A 24259-nucleotide genomic window follows, 5' to 3' on the forward strand; every position below is an offset into this window, starting at 1 on the left:
ATTATAAGCAGTAAAAACCGAAAAACTCACAGTAGCTGGTAGAAGTAATGAACTCTTTTTTAAGTCAGTTTTAATTAAGTACCTTTAAGTAGAGTGTTATTTTGAGTTGTGTGGTTTTGACTGTTGGTGTTGTTGCTGATGGTATAATATTGTGCCGCCGTTAATATTTATTACTGTGTTACGAACAACAACGAAAACAACTACGACTACAACACTTTACAACGGTCAGGCCAATACGCCGCCAGTACTGTGTTTTTATTATAACTCTAAATGAGCCACAGAAAAATGAAACAAATTTAAAAATAATTAACACGAAAGCGAAATATAAATATATTAAATATTATAAACTATTATCTAACTATTTCATCTCATACAAAAAAAGAATGTTATAAAAATTATAAAATAATGTTGTGAAATATCTAAGTTAATAGTGTTAAGAAAATCCTATAATAGCAAATAGAAAAAATAAAGTCATATAAATAAATAAGTACATCTTACATGAATGTTACTAAAGTACTATTTATATAAAAGTTACATACAAATTTAGATATATATCTGTGGAAAAACATATCTTCGTTTGACTGGAACCTTTTGAAGTGTAATAAAAAAAACTAAAGAAAGACATATAGAAAGAAATATAAAACAACAAAGATAACTAAAAACAAATTATTATTTACACGTCGATAAGCAAAGGTAACAAACAATATACAAAACTATAACATGTACTTAGTATATGTCACATACAGTGTGAGAGATATATAGGGATACATTATAGACATATTTATAAATTTATAAAATTTCGATAAAAAATATACATAATTTGTAATGCAGTTCCTATAAGAGTATGTATATTAGACCGACTCATTTTGTATGGAAAGGAAAAACGTGTTTTTGTTACCCCTCTCAAAATTTACCTTGCTTTTTTAGGATGATTCCCAAAATATTTTAAGTCTAGCGATGATCGTTCGTGAGCTGGACCAAATTAGAAAAATTCTCGTAATTGACATTTTCCAAAATATTTAAAATTTTTAAGTTTTTCACTAATAAAAATAAAATGTATGCACAAACCACTAGACTTGTCTTCAAAAATCCTTTCAAATTATACCACAAATTGTATATTTTGTTTGAGAAATACTGTAAAATTTAAAAAAATAACTAAAAAGAAACTTTTTTGTAAGCGATTCAGTCCACCAACAATAATCGATAGAGAAGAAATATTTTGGGAACCATTATAAAATGTAAAAAAGATGAAGCTGGCTAAAATATTGAATTTAACATGAAAAATCGTGTCCTTCATACGAAATTTTTTTTAGGAACTGTCCAGCTCACGAATGGACAACACTTAACAAAAATATTTTGGGTAACATCATATTACATAACAGAGAATATTTTTATGGCAAGCACCATTTTTTGTGAGTCTTTCTAATGTGTATTATTTTCGCTTTTTATTGAAATTGGTGTCAAAATTGAAATAATTTTTCTCTCCCATAATAAACTTTTGGGCACTTCTGTTTTAGATGGAATTTATACACCCCTTATAATGTAATCACCAAATTTATGATTAGTTAAAACTTCAAAAACGGCGTTTATATATAAGCTTGTCATATTTACATACATTACTAATACAAAGTAAACATACATTACTAATACAAAGTAAACATTGAATTTTATTGCTAATCTTTAACCTTATCCCTATTAAAAGCTTCTTTAAAAAATTAGTTTATAAACAATTTTGTATTTTTTAAGGATTAAAAGAACAAGTTGTGTTTAACACAGAATAGAAAAAATTCGCAAATAAGAAAAGTGCACTATTTTCTTCTTCCACATTCTTAATCCGTTGAAAGTTTAAAACCGGTCAGATTCAATTAAGTTACTGCAATAATGTAAGAAAATCCGGTATTTAATCCATATCTTAAGATTTTTCAAGTGTTTGGCAAATTTCTAAACCTGAATCTTGTAATACCCGAAGAATTTTTCCCAGGTATATTATATTAATATTATATTAACGCTTAGTGTAATTCAGTTTTATTTATTTTTCATTTGATTTGCAACCCAACTACATACATTACACCGTTCGTAATTTCTATTAATTAAAGCTACAAATTTCGTTAATTCACTATTAACTTTCAATTAGCGATAGCTAATAGAATTATTTAAATTTGTGAGGAGCTTTGAAAGGCTCTGTTGATCTTTGAATGCATCAAGTATTCAACAATATTAATTTTCTGACTAAATAACTAAACAGACAATACTAATATAAACATAAATGTCTTTATAATAAACATATAAACAAAAAAGTGAATATGATAATTTCAATAGCTTTATATTCCTGTATTTAACAATTTATCCTAACACATGTATATTAGGGTAATCCCTGCCAAAGTTACAATTGGTTTTAAATGTTTGCATTGCCATTAATATTTGTTGGATTAAAGATCCTTTTTAGGTTTTTATGAAATTTTCCTTATTTTTTTAATGCAATATTGTTATGTTTTTGAAAGTCACATTCAATGTTATATTAAACATTTCCACTGATGGCCAAAACTAAAGCAAATGATATACTTTTTATACGGAATGGTCTACAGATTATTAATTGGAAACATCCAATTCTAGTGTTCTTTAAAGAGCAACACAAAGTCCATACGTTAACCCTATTTCCGAAACATTGGATCATTGAACATTAGTATACTTAATGAGACAGATAAACTAAAATTACAAAATATTACATATTTTTGAGCTATCACAAAAGCTTTTTTTGTTGGGAACATCAGTAAATTATATTTTGTATTTATATACGGGACCACCCTAATGTATATAAGTACATATATTTAAAAAGTATCTCATAGTATGTAAAACATACATATCTACTTAAGCCTGCATTAGTATCTGTACGTACATACATAAAAATGTACCTAGTGATTATACCTAGAAATTCTGTTTCGTTCGTTTTTATTTTTTGTATTTATATTTTCTTAACAAAATAATATCCATAGTACCTTTTAAACAAAAACGACATCTTAATGCAATAAATAGTCTTTAGAACAACATCTCTTTAGATACAGGTAACAAATAAAAATATGAAAAATATAAAAGGAATGTCTGAGTATGTGTATGTATGTATATATTCAGCAGGTTGGTTTTTCCACTCTTTATCTCTGGACGGATGGATTTTGTAACTTTTAAAAATGAAATGAAATTTTCTGAAAGTGATAAAACTAAACAAACATTTCATTATATTCAAGATGAAAAAAAAAAATAATAAAAATTAAAATGTAATAATAATGAATTTTTCAAAAGAATTTTCTCAACTCTTTTTGTTCCTAGATTTTTTTCCTCTACCAAACATCCAGACATACATATGTATGTACATATATGCAGCGTAGGAAATGACTAAAAAAGGTTTGTTAGTTGGATGAATGAATGCCTTAGCAGCATATGTGGTATGGGTATAGCACTCGTAGTTTGTTAAATGAATATCTGTCATATCTTTTATAAATAATGCCATGCTTTCATACAGTGGAATGGAGCTGCTGCACCCGTGTATGTTCCCTTTATTTTTTTATTTCACTTTGAGAATGTTGTATCACAGTTTGAAATCATATGCAAAAAGGTCCATGGTAACAAGCTTCTTTAAATGGAAGTACTATAGAAAAACTGCAAAATTAAAATGTTTGTTATATAAATTTCGTTATTTTGTAGTATTTGTATTTTGATACCCTACGTAAAGCAACGATTTTAGAAGAAGAAATAGAAGAAATTTAAGAAAAATGTAATAAATCTCACGATTTCAAAAAAAGGTCATAATTTTTTCATTTGTCTTATAGTTATCTTAATCAAAATATGGAATGGTCCAATTCGTACTCCATTTAAAAACATAATTTTATATTGTTAAAACTAGTTCCCCATTTAGTACCAGGTAAATAGAAAAAAGAGTATTACAAGTATTACAAAATTCCCATGACAATTTACCAAGAACCATCGATGGAACTAGATTTAATTAAAGTTATTCACTCAGAGATAAACGCTTACAAAAGTTGTGGATGGTTTATGCTTCCTAAACCATAAATAAGCGATTTCTATCGCGGGGATTAATTATAGATAGTATAAGTTTGAAAAATGTTTTGTATTTAATAAAAATTTAGATTTTTAAAAATAAGATTCTTAAATTTGAATAAATATTTACAATTAATTTAACTCTAAAATTTCTTCAAGCTAAAAACGTTAGTAAAAAATTTTTTCCAGAAAATTTAGTATAACTCAATAAAATTGTGACAGTGTAGACTATGAGCAGTTTTCAATTTTCTGCTGGTATAAATATAAAAAGAACTTTCAAAGATCCGTCTCATTGTGTCTGTGTCATGGAAAATAGAAAGAAATATGTGAGATTATGTAGATAGCAGTACTATGTTAATACATATAGTAGATCAGACCTTTCAAGGCTACAATTGTTATATTTCCTTATATGAAAATCTACATCTATATAAAACAAATATGTTATTAAAGCTTGTATTCATAATTACAGCTTGAGAAAAAAAATGATTAATCCGTTCTCACATCTCTAATTAAAAACAATTTTGGATTAATACTTTTGGATCAAAATAATCTTACATGTACCTACTTATTTGAGAATTTTCAGATTTATCAAATGCATACATGATTTGTGATATAAATAAGATTGCTTTAAAAATGTAAAATATTGAATAAATCACAAAAAGGATTTGATTTGAGCTCTTTATTTTAGAAGTCAGAAAATTTTATTTACAAAAAAATAGTAAAATTGAAAAAACAACAAAAGTTCATGAACGAAACGGTGTATGTTGCCTTTGTTTCTTTACCCTTCAATTACAAATAAAAATATTAGGATTGACGCGTTATTTTTGTAATTGTATTATGAAAGTTTTTTTAAGTTTTTTGAAAGTTTATGAATCTTTAATAATATTGACGTACGTATCAAACTCCTTCAGCAACGAAAACAATGATTTTGGATGACATTTTCTATAGCACAAAAATAGGTAGATTTTAAAATTTGACAAAAAAAAAAAAAATATCATGACACCTAATGGGTTAATGATAGCATCACTTATTTCATCTAAAAGCATATTTTGAATATATACAATGAAAAATTATTTATTTATATTTTTGTTTTAAGTCCATCTTTTTTGATGATATAAAGTTGAGACAAAAAGTTAAATTTAGTTTCTTATTTTTCTGTGTGATAACTTCCGACGATGAATTTAAAGAAGATCAGAGAATAGGTATCGATTTCTTGAGCTCTTACATTTTTTGAAAATATTTAAAATCACTCAAAAATAAAGAATAAACACTTTTTCTGACTGTTATTATCTTCCATGACAGCATTCACGTACTGCAGAGCGAAGAGATACAGAAAAACATACATACACAAAGTAAAGTAAAGCATACACATCCAGCATATTATCTGCATATATTGACCAGAATTATAGCTGACAATGTGACTAACAGTGTGACAACCAGTCGGTTAGCCTGTCAGTCAGTGAGTTAATGTTGCGCTGTTACTAAAAAGAATACTTGTTGCTTGTTGTAGCCGTTTTATGTACGTGTTGTAGAGTTTTTTCTCGTTTCAATACGTTTGTGACTCGGGCTCTAAAGTTAAACTTAAAAAATGAAAAGCCAAGCAGGTTTTTATAAAGCCATAAATTTTAAGTTCACAAAACTTGTGTTCTCACAATACACAATTTCTTCTTTTATTTGTTTTTTTTTTCTTACATTTTGTCGCATAGAACATAAAGTGACTTTAAAAAAAGTGTTTCTTCTTTAAAAAAATGTTAAGATATCGATTAATTATTTCGAATTTTAAATGATCTTTTGTCAAACAAATATCCGTCGTCGTAACAGCTCTTGTTAGAGAAATTTAAAAAAAGAAAAATTTGTATTTGTATATAACTCATTGGGTATTTGATTCTGTATAAAATAATAAAAGTTTTAAAAAGCGTAGGTTGTCGTTAAGAACAAGAACGAAACAAAACCCAAGAAGTGTTGGTAGACAACTTGGTAGGTTAAGCTATAAAATTTTAATCGTATAATATAAATATTTATAATAGTTTTGTTTTATTATAGGCCCCTCGAGTAAATAAAAACCTATACATTTTTATGGCCGAATAATCATATACAAATTTGTAAATTTTGCTTTCATGCAACAAGTATGTATATCTATACATAGTTTTCTATACTGTGTATGTTTTTGCTTATTTTTTCTCAGTGTATCATTGCTGGAGCGCATGCGCACTAATACATGTACACGTAAGTGAAGTTAACTAACTATACATGACAATCCCAGTAAAATGCAAATATACGTGTTTTAGATCAATCATCAACGCTAAATGATCCTCAGGGATATGGTGCGAATGAACCAGGTTTAGTTTAAGCAATAAAACTGTATACCATTTTATTGCGAGGTTAGTTAGAGAAGTTATTGTTTTTTTGCAAAATGTTAAATATAATTATGGTAAAATGTTTTAATTATTAAATTGACTTAAGTTTTTAGTAAAATTCGAATTTAAAATTTTTTAACTAAAATCATTATTTTGCTTCTTAAGACCAAGCGATGAAGAATCAAACTATTCCTACATGTCACTATATTGTTATAGTTATTTTTATACATATTTTTAAAAAATATCTTAAAAATAATAAGGATATTTTTTTAATTTTATTCTCAAAATCATTACATGTAGTATTGACAATATTAATTAATTTTGTAAAACCTATCGAATATGTTTATCAGTCATAACTAAATTTTAGTGATGATTTATTATCTTGAATATAAAAAAATTAAAGATTTCTGTATGTTTTCTAAAACGTTTTGCAATATCCCTCGTATAATCAATATAGAATAAAAATTTATAACACAAGAAAAAATGGCAAAGAAATTATAAGCAAATAAAACGAAGAAAAATTATATTTAGTATAAAATAAAGGAACAGGTAGCAACAGGTTTAGATTAATATTTGAAATTAATGAGATTTATTGGATCGTTTCTTAGTCTTATATCCACTTTTCTTTACACTAAACGCGAATCTTTTGAAGTAACAGAAACTGAAATTTTCATTAAGGGTATTTGTTGAAATTTGTTGTTTAAACAAAATGAAGTTTATCTCAAAATAAACAATAGTTACACAAACATTAAATATAAAAATCGGACCAGAGAAATTATGTATGCTAGTATGTATTTCTGTATGTGTGTGTGAGAGAGAGTGAGAACCAAAATGTAATAATACTCACTTAAATATCACTGATGCTCAAAGATTTTAACTGTTAAAATGCATTGCAATAGCTTACTTACTAAACATAAATGCAACTTAACGAGTTTAGGTTTAAGCACTGCTTCAGGTAAGAGAATTTCTAACGAGCGGATAAGAAAGAGAGTTTTTATTATGCATTTTCAAAGAGTAAATGAGAGTGAATCCATATAGAGATATAAGTTACTTTCAAAACATGAGTTTATATTTAGTTGTATCGTTGGTTCAACAATATGATTTTAACATTTTTGTACATTAGTTTAAGTTGAAACGGCGAGAAGATCGGTAGTATACTTTAAATAAACCTCGCATTATAGGGATCGTGTGCTTAAATAAAATATAAAATAAATATCTACCACCATTGTATTTTTTGTATAGAAAACAAAAGAGAAACAAGAATTGCTGCAGACAACTAAAAGCTGCTTTAAATATGTTTGGTAAATTTTTAATTTAGAATAAACAAATACAAAAAAAATAAAGTAAAAACAATTTGCAAGCGAAACTCGGTGGCAAACACTCTGTGCAACCACCATTTCTAGTGGCAGCAACGCCATCATCATTATTGTGAACGTCATCTGACGTGTATAACCAGCAGCAGTTTAAGTAGCATCAGACATATTTGCAACAGTAGACAGGAAACGTATTTTAAAGTGCAGCGGTGCATGAAAAAAGTGCATTCGTTAAATGTAAAAACAAAAAAAAAAACGTCCAACAAAAAGACAAAACAAAATCACCAAACAGAAACAGTAAATTAAAATTTAATGCTTTAAAACGTGATTTAAACAAAATAAATAATTGAAAATTCACTCCAACACACATAGAAATTATTTCATTTCTATTCTAGGTATGGCTTAAACAAATTAGTTAATTATTTAATAAATATTGAAATTTAAGGTGAGACTGTTTTATAACTAGAAAGTTGGAGTTTGTTCGATATTAAAGTTATAAACAATAAAATATTTTGCCTTTTTTAATTAATTTTTTTGTATATGTATATTAATTTTTTTCCTCCAAAGTAAGAAAAATAAGCCAAGATTCACATACCTACTTAACAAAAAAAAATACCTTAAAACCAGTTTCGAAAACAAAAGCAATAAAATTAAAATACATATTGGAAACACACAAAAAAGACAGATAAAGAAGACCAAAACCCAGAAAACAAACAAAATAATCATTAAAAATGAAAATAATGTTCAAAGTGCGTGAAGTTCAAGGGATGATATACCTATTTTACTTTGTTAAAATGGTTCTAAAAATGTAATTCAAAAAAGTACTTTTTGATTGTTACGTACAAAATTTAGAGATTGGTGTTGAGTGTTTTAAAAACACATGTAAATAGAATAATCTGTTTAGTAAAAAATTAGATAAATGAAGCAATTATTATAAGTTTACGAAATAGAGGTGATTGAAAATATAGTATTGATTTTGAAAAAGTACCTATTGTACTCATTTGACCATTCCTGTTAGTTGTGTTGGCTTTTGCTATTGTGCTTGTATTTCTTCTTAGCCTTTAAGCCTTAGTTGCCAGATACATTGAAAGCAAAATTCTAAGTGAAAAAATATTGATAAAATTAAGAAGATAATACAATTTAAATAAAAATTTACTTATGATACTTTTTTATGAAATTTCAAAATTTTCACAAACCTAAACAAATCTAAACCTATTTGTATTGTTTTTGATAAAATATTTCAAAGCATTTGTGCACTAATAATTCTGGTATAAAACCAGAATTTGGTCTTAAAAACGATCATTTCAAATACATACTCTAAAATGTTCAAATCTGGCAACAGTGTCTTAAACAGAAAAAAAAACAAAATACACAGAACAAACTCCCTGAAGTCAAGCATAAATTTACTGCCCATACCCAGACAGAAATACATAAAACATTTTCTAAAATTAACTAAAAAGAGAGTTTTGAAATGTTAAAGAGAAGAATCAAACATATATGTGGCTACATACTCTCTTTTTGAGATAAGAAATAAGGAATAAATGTATAAATTTTAAATATTTATACAAAATGATGAAATTCAAATAAATTTAAAGAAGAAAAATAATGCTATTGACTTGTAAATTATTAATAAAATATTCATACAGTTAAATTCAAGTGTTATTTTTTTGATAATTGTTTAAAACCACATTTTAGTTAAATAAATATAATATATATTTATTAGTAACTCTTTGCATTGTATTAAATATAATTTGTATTTTTGTTTTGCAATCAGATGCTTAGAGAGTGTGATATAATTATATTATGCATATAATTTTTTTTTAATTTAATTTTTAATTTACGGTTCGTTTTAAGAACCTTATAAAGTGAAATGTAAATTTGAGCATAATTGTAAGATCTATAAAATTAATTATAATTAGTCCTTGACCTTAATCTTAAATAATTTGGAATTTACAGAATAACGAGATTTAAAAATATATTTTACAATTTAACTGTTAAATTTCTATAAAACAAAATATTGAATAGATTTCGGTGTGTATGTAGGTTATTTATTTAATATATATAAAATATATTGAAAATAGCCAACAAGGCCAACAAATCACTTGTAAAAGTTCTACACAGTTTTGAATTGTTTTTTTTAACCCAACAAAAAATTTGACAAAAAATAAAATATATAGAAATTTTAATATTAACTGATTATTAAAATCAACAGATTAGTGTTTGAACTTAATGTTTAAGAAGCGTTTAATTTTTTATCACAATCTAAGATAATGAATATAGTCCCTTGATATTCAAATAAATTGCAAAATTATATACAAATAAATTAAAACCCCCTTAATAAAATTCAGAAAATTTTTACTCGTTTAAATAAAACTGGGAAATGATTGTAATATTTTCAAAAATTTTCAGAGGAAACACTTAATTTATTGCTGGGAAATGTAATTGCTATTGATTTTCTTGAGAAGCATTCATGTTTATTTTAAAAATAATAAAAAACAGCGATAAGAAAAACATAGTATTGCATTACAAATTATAAAACTGAGATTGAAATACAAACAGGGACCTACTTTTCAAACAACATGCCAGTGACGACAAAACCTCATACAAATAAAAAATGAAACAATAAAAGCTTAAAAATTATGACTAATGAAAAAAAAAATAACATATGTATTTGAAGATTAAAAGAACAGTATGTGAATAAATAATTGTAACAGATCTTTTTCTGAGATATAAAATTCTTTTTTTTTAACAACAAAAAATAAATATTTTTTCTATCTCATTTTTTTCTATTTGCAGCTTAAAAACACAACAATTTCAACAACTTCTAAGAAGTTTTTACTGACAGAGACTTAACTTAAAAAGGATACATTCATCTACTCTTGATCTTCTTAAAATTATTGGTGATTTGTAATCTCAAACACATACCACAAAGATGGCGGTGTTTGGTATGGTTTCGGCCGTATCCGGCTTTATAAAAATACGATATTTATTGGACAAAGCGGTAATAGATAATATGGTATTTCGTTGCCATTATAGAATAACAACAGCTATATTATTTGTTTGCTGCATTATAGTAACAGCCAACAATTTAATCGGTAAGTACATTTAGACAAACAAAACAAACTACATTAACTACATACATATGTATAAAATGCAAATAAGAAATAATACAAAAAGGTAATTGATAATGTAATGTTAATTAATTCATTAAACAACACGAGTTCTTAAACAAATGTTAACAACACTTATGTACAAAACACCACAAAAATGTTTACTACTCCTATAGTGTGGTAACTGACTGGTTACACACAGCTGTAAATAGCTTTCACCATAAATAAATTTTAGCTATTGTTAACATATTAACACTTAACCAAGTTTTTCTTTCACATATTGTGCAGTTCAAATTTTGACCATATAATAGTAATGGGTACACATTTTTGTTTAACATGTTTAAAAATGCATTGTTATGCATTTAGCATTAGACAAAAATTTTAATCTATATGTAAATTATTTAAATTGTTTTCTGTTTATTTGGCTATTTAACAAAATGTTTACAACATTTTCACATGTATTGTGTTTTGAACTGTTAAACTATTTTTGACTTAAAAAATCAATATTTAAATAATTTTATGATTATAATTATTTATAAATAGAAATTTTCATCATGTAGCAGTTTAAATTTATTTAAATAAAAAGTGCTAAATAAACGTGCTATTTATTAAACTTTTATTACAATTTAAATTTTTAAATATTTTTTGAAATTTCCTAATGCATTTTGTCTTTGTTTGAACATTTTCAAACGAAAAATGGACTTAGCACATTAGTACAACAAAGCCAACATATTTATACCCTATGTGTTTGTGCTGATATTTGTAACCACCAAAAATATTGGTCCTGCACCTTAAAGTATACCTATCAAATCACTTTCTGAGTCGATTTAGCCATATCCGTCTGTCTGTAGAAATCGGTGCATTAGTTCACCTAGCCCCCATACAATCGTATCCCTCGAATAGGGCTTTTGTATCATAATTATGTTAACTGTTCTAGTATGTCAACAAAAATCGGCATAACTTTTATTGAAGTCTAAATAACACTGCCGACTTTTGTAATGATCGGGCCTCACTTGACCCCATACAAACTCGCCTTCAGAAAATTACTTGAAGATCAAAATTCATAAGGATAGGCCCAAAATTTATAAGGATAGGCCCATGTTTACCCTTACCCCCATATAAACCCTCTGGCAGAAAATCTTTTTTTGTCAACAATAACTGAAAATATTCCAAAATAAAGGTAAAAAACAAAAAAAATTATTTAAAAAAAAATCCACAATTTTAACATATTCACTGGTATACGGTCATGTCCGATTATACATGCATACTTGTTTTATACTAAGTTTATATGTTTATATACATATGTATGTATATTCCATCAATAACCTTAAAAACATTGCTTTCATATGATTGTAATCAATAATTTTCTATATAAATTGATTGATACATTTTTTTTCGTAAAAAAATCTATTTAAGATTTTATAAATAGTATTTTTATCTAAACATAAACAAAATACTATCCAAGATTTCAAAATACTTTGTCACGCTTTATTTATTTGCATACTTTGACAGTTTCTTTTCAAATTGTAACACAACAAGAAACAAATAAATTTGTAACAATCATCACTTCATTTTTAACCTCAATACTTCGACAGATTGTAATTTGAATCTACCTGCAGTAATATGTATTATTAAAACATTCACACTACTCGATCCGATTCCAACATAAAAACTAAAGTCAATGTCTTTTTTATTGTTTCTCTTTCGGTAAACCAACAATTCATTTTGATGTCTGTGCTGGTTTGTGCTTTACAATCTTGGCCAGATATATTTTCTAAAAACCACAAAGCTTCCAACATTTATACAAGACCAACTAAATAATGTTTAAATGAATAATAATGAAATTCCCCGTATTCTATGAAATTTCCACGAATTTTTTTATGAATCAGCGTTACAAACTTTTAAGATTTCGTTTTGGTTGTTTTTTAAAAGGAAAACATTAAAATTTGTAGTTTTACTAGACAGATAAATGGTATTTTAGGTTTGTTTATAGTTTTTTTTTTCGTAGGGGAAAGTGTTATTGTTTCGTTTGGTAAATATTTTTTGGAAAAAGGAATACTGGGCATAATGCCAAAAAAATAATAAAAATCTTTTATTAATCATCATTATAAGTTTGGTGTATGAAATGATTTTGATATTGAAATAGTAATGAGTTGTAGTATTTTTTTTAGCATTTGGAAATTTCATTCATGAATAAGCCATTCATTTATTTATAATGTAAGTACAATGTGCTATTATGCCATGTTCACACAGTCAGTTAACTTACTTTATTCGCACTTTGAATTACTATTGCGAATTAATTCGCATTCCCTGCATATTCGTAATATTATTTTTTCATTAATTGTTTGATTTTTTTTTAAGATACTAAATACTTCTTCGTCATTTGCTAAGTAATTTAAACTAAATTACGTACAGCTAGTGAAATTCGTACTTGAATGAAATTTTATATGGCGAATCAAATAATTCATTTCCTAATTTGAGGTTGAATTACAAATGAGAGCATGAATGACGAATAATTGCATGGGTAGAAATGGGTATTCATTTGTTTTCATTTTGAAATGTTTGAAAATATCAAACCGTTTTAACAACTCTTGTGAAGGATTTTTATTTAAAAATTATATTCTTTTTAAATATTTAGATTTATATTTTCTTCGTGGCTTCAAAATGAAAAAATAAAAATTTTTAATTTATGACGCATGTGACTCCATAATAAAACAATACACTATTTTAAACAAGCATTTACAAATTGTAACTGAATGAACATTTTTTAAAAAAACCAGTTTTACTTATGGAGGAGGCAAGTAGCTACAAAAACAAATTTCTAAAAACTATATAAACTTGTAGCAAGAATGCATTAAAAGTGGACACTCCCAAATAAATGTTTAAAATTCTGATTGCTTATCAATAATGCATCAGTAGTTTTATTGTTTGTTTATTTAGTGTTTTTCTTCTTTTTTTGTAATTTGTCCAAGATATTATTACAATGCAGACAAGGTTTTCCACACAACGATCGAATTTACAAACGAACGACCAACTTATTTCTTTGTTAACGACTTTGGTTTGGTAAATGAATAATAAAAGGGAAAATACAAATATTAACTCGAATATAAAGCCTATTAAAAGTATGGATAATGAAACCCTCTTAAACAGAGAGAAAAAAGAAGATTTTGTAAATAAAATACAAAAATTCAAGAGTAAAAGAAATACACAACAAGTGTACTTTAACAAACAATAAAAAGTTTTATTTTTAATAGTCAATCTCATACAAAAATGAAGTTACAAATAAATGGAAAAACTTTACTACAGAGTTTTTTTGTTATGCCACTCCAAAAAATATACATACATACGTATATTCCAAATAAACAAGTACAAGTATAAGTACTTTCAAACATAAAATGCTTCATTACAAAATATTGAGATACTTGCAAAGTATTGTACAAATACATACAATGTACAGTGATGCATCTTTCTATTGTGGGGCAGAACACACCCACATTTCTAACATACATTGTATGATGAGTAAAATGAACAAAAAATATATATATCAAACAAATTATTTCCATTATTTTTCCTTTTCTTTTATTTCGCTCAATATTATCTTATTTTTTTAAGACACTAATACTGGTGGAACCTATTTAGAAAAAGTTCAGTCATGGTTAAATATGAATTTAATACATGCAAGTCTTATGTTACTACTGGCTTTGAATGACGTTGATTTAGTACATATGAACAAGGTTTCTCTTTGTGTTAAGTTAAAATATATTGTTACACAAAGAGTATAAAAAAGTACGCCAGCTTTTTTCTAACGTTAAAAATGTTTTAGCGACAAATGCATTGAGTTTTTCGATATAATTTGCTTTAATTTTGAGAAATTATTTGTTGTAATTTTGATAAAGCATCGTTGCATCATTGTAACAACGAATTGTTGTCATTTCGATTACGCTTTATCTCATTTTAGCAAAGTATTGTTGCGATTTCGACAACAAATCGTTGTCATTTTGACAATGCAACGTTCTGTTTGACAACATAGCGTTGTCACTTTGTTAACTTTATAATTTTTTGCAAATTTTGTTTTATTATATTTCTGTTGTTGTTTTGACAACTCTTTGCTCTTTTGTATATTTTAATTTGGTTATTGCTCCAATGTATATGTACTTTTTATACAGACTTCCTCCATAAAGTATAATTTTTTAAATACTTTTAAATTATGTAATTTTATTTTTTTTTTAATTTTGTATATTTTTTCAATTGCTAGACAATATTTAAAGATTGATTTAAAATTTTTTAATTTATTTTTTTTTTCAATTTTCTACTATTTTTATAAAATATAATATATATATATATTAATATTTTCGTATTTTGATAAAATTTACTTTATAAAAATTTCATTTATAAACAATTTTAAATTTGTTTTTGGAAATTTTCCAAATATCTAGAATGTTTTAAAAATTTTTCAAATTTTAATATTTTTTATAGAAAATATTTTTAAAAAATATTTAATACAAAATATTTAATACTACCCAACTAAATACATATATTTGTATGTTAATGAACTTTTATATAACATTTCATAAAGATAAAATAAATAAACGACAAATGAATAAATTAATGTGAAAAACGTATTTGAGAAAAACTAATTAGGTTGATTTTAATTTATTAAATTATTTAAATTTTTTTTAAACAAGTAAAACATAGAAATTTTAATTGTATGCATTGTTTTTTTGTTTATTAAAGGTGATCCCATTTCGTGCATTAATGATGGTTCAATACCCATGCATGTTATCAATACATTCTGCTGGATTACATACACTTTTACTATACCGGGACAACAGCACAGGCAAATTGGCACCGATGTCGCCAGTCATGGTTTGGGCAATGAATTTGGTCAGGAGAAACGATATCACAGTTATTATCAGTGGGTACCTTTTGTGCTATTTTTCCAGGTAAGTTTAAAAAACAGAGCAATAATAATAAAAAAACATATTTAAACCGTTAAATTTTTATTTCAGGGTCTCATGTTTTATATACCACATTGGATTTGGAAAAATCTTGAGGATGGGAAAATGCGCATGATTACCGATGGCTTACGTGGCATGGTCACCATACCCGAAGATTATCGCAAAGATCGTCAACACCGCATTATTAAATATTTGATTGATAGTTTAAATTCTCATGCTGGTTATTCGTTTGCCTATTTCTTGTGTGAAGCTTTGAATTTTGTCAATGTTATTATCAATATTTTCTTGGTGGATAAATTCTTGGGTGGTGCTTTTATGACCTACGGCACTGATGTCATTAAATTCTCAAATATGGATCAGGAGAAACGTTTCGATCCCATGATTGAAATATTCCCTAGATTGACGAAATGTACCTTCCATAAGTTTGGTCCCGGTGGTTCACCACAGAGACACGACACTTTGTGTGTGTTGGCTTTGAATATTTTGAATGAGAAAATCTATATATTCTTGTGGTGAGTATTAAAAAAATAAATATAAAACGATTGATAAAAATAATGGGTGCGCTAATGGGTGATTTGATTTCAAAGTCTTTAAGAAAGATAACTTAGATATAAAACATTTATTGTGAGTTTTCATAAAAAATAGAATGGAAAATCTATCGTTTAATGTGTTATTAAAACTTTACAATAATTCTGGATGTTTACATAGATAATGATAAAATTGGAATACATTTATTTCGTAGGGCCGGATTAAAAGTTTGCATAAATTAAAATTTCATAAAAATTTCTATTTATTTTATGTTGAACATATAAAGGAAATATAAAAAACAAGCGATATTGGGACTATAAACTTTATTTTATTTATAAAAATTACTTAACATTCCAATTCTACATTTTTAATAACATTGTGATTGTTTAAAAACCAATTATTTAAATTTACTAAAAATGGAATCTTTTTGCAATAACTAGTTATTATTGTGATTTACTAATTTATTTTTTTTTTGCTTCCTGTAGGTTCTGGTTTATTATTTTATCTATAATTTCTGGTGTTGCTTTGATTTACTCCTTTATGGTGGTTACTATGCCCACAACACGTGAAACAATACTGAAGCGTTCCTATCGTTCTGGCAGAAACAAGGAAATTGCCAGTTTGGTCAGACGTTTGGATGTAAGATTTTACTTTACGTCTACCTTCTATAACTGATTTTTAATCCATTACAAACTTCTCTTCATTACAGATTGGTGACTTTTTACTTTTACATTTCTTGGGACAAAATGTCAACACAAAATCCTATAATGAAATGATACAAGAATTATGCAATCTCTTGGGTAGCTCAAGGACACCTTCAGCACCATCAACATTAGAAATGAATCCCATGAATCCAATATATCCACAAGTAGTAGATACATTTGGTAAAGAGGCATTTGGCAAAGAAACCGAAACATAAATTAATGTTGAATAATTTATAACACACAAGCATACACAACAACAAATTATTCTAAAGAAAACAACAACAAAAAATACAATGCAATCTTTAAAGAAAAGACATTAGAGAGTTGAAGAACGATAGAAGCAACAAATGATTTCTCATTTATTTTGTGTCAAAATTTTTTTTTAAAAATTATATCTATAATCTATGTATTTCAATGTTATTTTTCTTTTTTATTTTTTTACATATAATCCGTGCAATTTTGTTTGTATAAAACCCTTAAATGAGTGACAAAACAATATTTTAATAATAACTAAATTTATAATACAACTTGACCACCATCAACAATATTTAAAATAGATTTTTTATAATTATTACAAAACCGCCATCACTATGATTAAGTTCTTCTATAAATTTTTTTTAAACAAGTAATGTTTGCAAATTACTTGTAATTTATATAATTTTTTTTTCAATTTACTATAAATTTTAAGTAAAAAGTATATTATTATTATATACATATAAATATATATACAAAATTATTAAATTATAAATTTATAAAAAAAATCTACAAAAAAAGACGACAAATTTTCCATTTCTAAATGTTAGTTAAGTAATAATAATTTTCTTTTTTTTATAAAATTTTAGAAATTTGTTTATAAACAAAAAGTATTGTGATTATAAAAGAAAACAAGCTACATTTTTATGCTCTTTAAATAAATATTTTACTATAATAAAATTTAAAACAATGAAAATTTTTTTCAGTACTTACCTATTGCCCCAGTCGATTTTGGAAACGACTGTCATTTGTAGTTCTAATGTTTGATCTTGTGTTAAAGTAGCTCCCAATAATTCACGCCTACTCTCTAAAATCGATAGCATTACTTTACGTAATGTGTGAAATTTGTAAGTTTCTCGATCCTAAAATAATTATTTCAAAAAAAAAAAAAATTAATATATGAATGTTTAGAACATCGAGAGAAATTAGTCATTTATACAAACCACAAATAATTTTTTCCATATTTCCGACCATTCCCTTAAAACTTGTGTACATTCTGCTACCACTGGGTCTATCTTTGATAAGTCTTTTATGTGTATATATGTTTTTGGAAATAATCCAACAGCTCGTGATTTTCGTGGACAAGTGCCGCGAAACCATTTTGGACATTCTTCTAAAATTTCTACCGAATCTCCAACATCTAATGGAAGACCAAAACGAACATCACCATGCCAATTGTGTATAGCTAAAAATTAGAAGATTGGAATTATAATTTGGATTTGAAAAGAGGTTTTAAGGCTAAAAACAATAGGTTTTTATTTATTTAAAGATATTTTTAATAAAACACCAAAATACATATGCAAAGTTTGTGAAATATCGCCTGAACTAGCGTTTATATGAAAGATCTACATAATTTTTATGTAAAGTGTATGTAAAGTATGTGAAATTCTGAAGCACTTTCTTTGCAACTGTCAGGCATTCGTCCAAGTAACAATTCTTAACAATTACGTGCAGGAAACTGAGTTTCTGAATATTAAAAAATAATACATTTAGTCGCGATAGTGGCCTTGGTGTATTTCTTCGGATTGAATGAAAACCCCATTCCCATAGAAGACTGGGTGTATTTCTTCGGATTTGATGTATACATATTAGGGTATTCAAACGATTAATCGTCGATTGGTTAATCGATCAATTTTTGACGATTAATCGCTCGAATAAATGAAAATTGCCAAATTTCAAATAACGAATAAACCGAATAATTTATATCAATTAACCGATTAAGAAAAACTTATTTTTAAACAATAAAATTACTGTATATCATATACAAAATTCAATATTTTTATAATAAATTTACTTTCTGTATTAATTTCTTAATTACTTTATAATAAATAATAATTATTGGATGATTTTTATAACAATATTTCAGAAACATTGTAATAATTTGTTCTGATTTAACTACTTCTTAGAATGGGTTTATGTAGAACATTTCAGATTTCTGAAAAGAAATCTTGAAAATAATGATATCGCCTTTACTTTTTACATCCAGTTTTGAGAAACAGTGTTGTGTTTCTAAAGTATTTCTAATAAGTTCTTCAGCAATACATAGTTATAGACTAGTTCATTGGAACGTATGTATTCTGGAACTAGTTGATAAATATCCGAAACATAAATTTAATAAACTTAATTTCTTTATATAAAAGAGGATTTCACATGAAAATAAATAATTTCTAATATTTAAGATAAAAATTATAGAATTGAATTTAAAGTGGAAAATTATAATTTTGTTTGTTATTGGAAGAAAAATATTGTAAAAAAGAAATTATTATTAGAACAACACACATTAATTTGCCTTTTATTCGATTAACCGAATAATTTTGAATTATCCGATTATTAACCGGCCAACTTGAAACCCCAAATAATTATTTGTCGAATAAACCGAATAAGACAAAAACCCGAATATTTGAATACTCCAATACATATCCTCCTTTCAAACTAACTAACTGAATATCGTTCTAATTGCTGTTTAGAAGTATTTTATCCACATCTGAAATTTTAGAGCAATTTATCAGAAAAATCTTTATGTAGAATAATATTTTGTATTTTGTGCAGTAACTCATCGAATTTATATTCCGTGCTGTAGCCCTATTCCTAACAAGTACATCTCACATTATGACCAGACATATATTTGAAAACCCATTCTTCCGTAAAAAAATATGACGCCACGGATTTTGATGTATTATTATAAAAGTTTTCATCAACATTATTTTTTTTAACTTATTAATTAATTTCCCAAAGCAATCAATGCCAAGATCAAGGGAAATACTTATAAAATGAAACTCAAAGTAAAAATTAAATTTTTTACTGTATTTTATTTATTATTATTTTTTTTTTTTTTTTTTTGTTTTTTAATTTTCAGCAACAATAAATATTTAATCTATTAATAGCACTTGAAGACTACTTCAATTGTAACTTCAACTTTATAAAATTATTAAAAGTACGAGAAAAAATAGAGGAAAAGGAAAAAATACTTTAGAGTAAAGTACAATTGAAGTGTGGCAATCAATATACTGTGAATACAAGTAAAGGGGTTTGAAGAGATTATCAATAAGAGAGTTAGTAAGAAGTTATTGTTTGATTTTTATATTGGAAAATTTAAAACAAAAGGAAACGCCACATGCCTGGCATCTAACAAAAGGTCCATTTGACGTTAAGAAAGAAGGATTAAATTTTTGTTGTAAAAAGAATATTTAATAAAAACGTAGTATTGTGGGTTTGTGTCAAGTGAATTTTATGGAAAATAAAAAAGTCATGAAATACAATGCAACAGTTGCAGCGTAGCTAGCTATAGAAGTACTCTAGTAATTATTAGGAAAACTACGAACACATAATTAGGCTTCGTATAAGGTACCATAGAAGATCATGTGACAAATTTCATTGAATTATGTATCTCCAAAATTGCGACCTGTAGTTTGATTACACGGTTTACAAGCCCTATTCGGTGGTACAGTTGTATGGGGTCTAGGTGAAATAATGGACCTACCTTAACCATTTTCAATATTGTCCCTGGGACAATAGTTTGATTACCTGTAGTTTGATTACAAAGTTTACATGAAGTTGGAGAGGGTCATATTCAAAATCCCGGACAGATGGACGGACGGACATAAATCGACTCAGAGAATGATTCTGAGGCGATTGGTATACTTAATGGTGGGTGTAGGACCAATATTATTGTGCGTTACAAACATCAGTACAAACCCAATATACCCTCCCTACTAAATTGGTGTAGGGTATAACAATAAATAAGGAGTAAAAGACTCAATATTTTCCACAATTTGGGTTTTTTAAAGACCTAATTTTTAACCTAAAATTAAAATAACCTAAACGTACATAAAAATTATGTGGAACAATGTGATTTGTTTCACTAAACAACATTTTCGAAGCATTCTACGTACATAGTATATGTGTAGGCATTTAGCAGCAGTAATGCTCCGACGGCATGCAATTTAATTCAAGTGTAGTGAAGCAGATAAACGATTTCAAAGCAGTAAAATACTAAAATACAGCTTAACAATGCCACAGAATGAATACAGAGCTAGAGATACCCACTGACTGATTGCAAATCTTTATAGTAGATGAGAAGAAAACAACAGCATGAGCATGAGATGGACAGAAAAGTGGGGAAGAAAAGGAATAAAATAAGAGTAAAACAATGTCATAATGAATAATACAACATGTGCAAAATGCACTTGTGCTCATATAAAGTGATAAAATAAAAAATAAAAATATAGTATCTGCAAAAAAATCAACAATAAGTATAATGAAAAATAAATAGAAGAATGAGTAACTAAAGTAAAAAATGAAAAAATAAAAATAAGTTTCCTGTTTTGGAACTTTACTTGCATTTAAGTAATAAATGTTTGTAGATGAAAACGAAACAGAAAAAATAAAAAATATTATAAAACTAACAAGAATCAGAATGCCGTACCATTCCAAGTTAATACAAACAGTATTGAGAATAAAACATTAAAAAAAATCTCAAATAAAGTTTTCTACACAGACGACAGTCGGTGCCGCAGTGTCGTTTTGGATTTAGAGAATATATGGGCCCGATTGACGTAATGTGTTAGTTAGTCTTCCACTTCCAAGTACGAACATAATGTTGTGCATCATACAAACAGAGCACGTTCAAACGACATTGACTTATGTGTCAGCAACTAATACCAAATGGAATGGATGTTTCTACATTCCTTTTTAGGGAACACAGATTCACTCAACCACCCCCTATGTACTTGTTTACTGCAGAAATACATGGAGGAATTGTTTTAGAGTTTTTCTAAAAGATTTTTTTTTTAGTTTTAATTTAAAATGGAAAGATTGTAAATGAGAAATTTATCGCTAAATGGAAAGGATGTAGGTATATTAGGATTATGACTTAATATAGATTGACTTAATACTACTGTACATTTTACAATTAAAACTTGATTTATAGGAAGCGGAAGGAAGTGAAAAAGTAGAAAAGGTAAACAGGATATGAATGAAACGGAACTATTGAAACAGAATAGTTATTTATTTACTTATACATATGTTAGCACAATAATGTAATAGTTTTGCAGTGGAATTTTGGATAACTAAATGAAAATTGACATATAGCTTATTCTTACTATTATTAATAAGATATTAAAAGTTACTAAAAATATTGTGTGCGTTAAGCGAGATATTGACGGTTAAAGGTACAAAAATCTGTTTTTAGGAATATATTACTATCTAAGAAACCGCTATATAAAAATGTTTAAATTTCAATCTTTTTAAGACTGCATCTGAGAAGTATATAATTATAATAAAAACGAGTTTAAAATATGTTCTCATAATTACATCGTATTTAAACGAGTTCTTTTCATTAAAGCTACAATTCAGAAGTAAAATACTAAAACACCTAATCACAAGCCCATACCCCATGTCGCAATTCATACACTGGGTGAAATGGTTAAAGCACATGCAAACCAAACTAAAAGACTAGAAAAATATAAAATTTAATTTAACTAATTGTGAAATCATTAGATACTGACTTACGTGTAGACAACATCTCTTGTGCCCTAACGATAGAATCTAAAACAACAGCAAACTTGTATGGACAGGGAAGGAAAAAGAAAACGCTGTATGTATTTTAGTTAAAGGAATCTAAGGTATATATTTAAGTCGTAATACACATTTAGTCTCAATGTGTATTTATTCATTTAACTTTCTAGCAAACAAATGAATTAATATAAAAGTATAAAAAATAAAGCATTTAATTTAACTTAATGGATAAAAACCGTAAAGAGGGTCGTTTGAAAAGAACTAAAGAAAAAAGGTATTCGATTTTAAGGAGTCAAGGTTATAAATCTCTCCAAATCCGAAGAAATGACCCAGACCAGCGGGTTTGTTCTTTGATTCCCATTAGTGTCTTTGGTACGAATCAAACTTACGACCTCTGGTCAGACAGAGCACTAATTAGTAATTATTAACCTCCAGAAAGCACTTATAACTTATACGTATTAAAAAGAACCTGCCTGCTTTCTATTAGAAGTTTGAATTACATTTGAATCAAAATAATCAAAGTAGAATCTGTAAATGGCTAAAGGGGACAGTGAAATTAAAAATGGTTTTAGGAAAATATTTCCCCATTGAAATATTTTTATTAATTATTTTTGTTTATCTTGCTGATATAAACCACCCTCGTATAATAGAGGATTTGAACAACTACTACTGCCCATTGTTTACGAACGTCTCTTTTGCAAAGTGCAATGCAGCACAAAGAATATGCATAAACAAAAAATATACAAACATACTTGTAGTATATAAGACCAGCCCACAAAAATCATTTGGATTTTTCTTTATACCGAAAAGTATCTTGACTATAGTTTGTACTCTTTTACGAATTGTATTTCAGAAGATTTTTTGAAGAGTCTTTTGAAGCTTTTTTTGGGCAAAAAATAAATAAAAACGTCCATTTTGAAAAATAGAATGACAAATGTTGAAAAAAAAACTTTTTCTTATGTATTTTTTTCTAAATATCCCACTCGAAAAAATAGCTATCTGAAATCCTTTTGGAGAATTTTTGCTTGGACCAATTGGTGGGAAGTTATATTTTATTGGATAAAACCAAATTATCCAAGTTTTACCCCGTCTAAGTCTGGCACTTTTTGACCGATAAAGATGAAAGCTCGTTTCTGTGCTAATATACACTAGTACTAAATTTCATCCAAATTGGAAGACAACGATTTTAAAAGTAGTAAATAAAAATTTTATTAAATTTATCCAAATTGATATTTTAAAGTTATCACTTGTAACATTCAAAATACATACAGAAAGAAGCATTAGTTTTGGCTTTCAATGAATAAAGACATTGGACTATTTTGTGTAAGTTAACCTATACGAACCCAGTAAAATATTTTCAAATTTTGAAAATGAGTATTGTAGGTAATGTAGTTATTTCATACATTACTTGGTAATGAGTGGTGGTTATGTATAACATTATTTAATTTTATTGAATAGGATTTGTAG

At 26.6% G+C, this 24259-nt stretch overlaps 2 protein-coding genes across 7 annotated transcripts in view; one reads left to right on the forward strand and one right to left on the reverse strand.

Moving 5' to 3' along the window:
* Window positions 1-24259, reverse strand: part of LOC111676101 (dedicator of cytokinesis protein 3) — a 57656-nt gene that overhangs the window by 10759 nt on the left and 22638 nt on the right. For all 3 annotated transcript variants that reach the window (XM_046948791.1, XM_046948792.1, XM_023436991.2), the window contains 2 exons: window positions 18220-18461; window positions 17990-18138 (listed from right to left, as the gene is read on the reverse strand). In XM_046948791.1, the coding sequence (XP_046804747.1) occupies window positions 17990-18138; window positions 18220-18461 (391 nt within the window). The remainder of the gene's footprint in view (window positions 1-17989; window positions 18139-18219; window positions 18462-24259) is intronic.
* LOC111676102 (innexin inx3) lies at window positions 54-17370 on the forward strand. 4 transcript variants are annotated; one of them, XM_023436994.2, is made up of 6 exons: window positions 54-693; window positions 10520-10818; window positions 15568-15776; window positions 15843-16303; window positions 16805-16958; window positions 17029-17370. In XM_023436994.2, exons 2-6 carry the CDS (start codon window positions 10656-10658, stop codon window positions 17236-17238), a joined length of 1197 nt encoding a protein of 398 aa, XP_023292762.1. In that variant the 5' UTR covers window positions 54-693; window positions 10520-10655; the 3' UTR covers window positions 17239-17370. The 4 variants fall into 4 exon arrangements, with proteins under 4 accessions (XP_023292762.1, XP_023292761.1, XP_023292760.1 ...); XM_023436993.2 differs by lacking the exon at window positions 54-693 and adding an exon at window positions 7531-8168; XM_023436992.2 differs by lacking the exon at window positions 54-693 and adding an exon at window positions 7531-7711.

Source organism: Lucilia cuprina, chromosome 4 (assembly GCF_022045245.1).
Source record: "Lucilia cuprina isolate Lc7/37 chromosome 4, ASM2204524v1, whole genome shotgun sequence".
In the NCBI taxonomy this organism is placed as follows: domain Eukaryota; kingdom Metazoa; phylum Arthropoda; class Insecta; order Diptera; family Calliphoridae; genus Lucilia; species Lucilia cuprina.

Excerpts from the sequence above, each read along its gene's own strand:
- LOC111676102 (XM_023436994.2), top strand. The coding sequence starts at position 10,656 with ATGGCGGTGTTTGGTATGGTTTCGGCCGTATCCGGCTTTATAAAAATA. Across the intron at positions 15,777-15,842 it reads CTTTTGTGCTATTTTTCCAG|GGTCTCATGTTTTATATACC; the intron begins GTAAGTTTAAAA and ends TTTTTATTTCAG. Across the intron at positions 16,304-16,804 it reads AAAATCTATATATTCTTGTG|GTTCTGGTTTATTATTTTAT; the intron begins GTGAGTATTAAA and ends TGCTTCCTGTAG.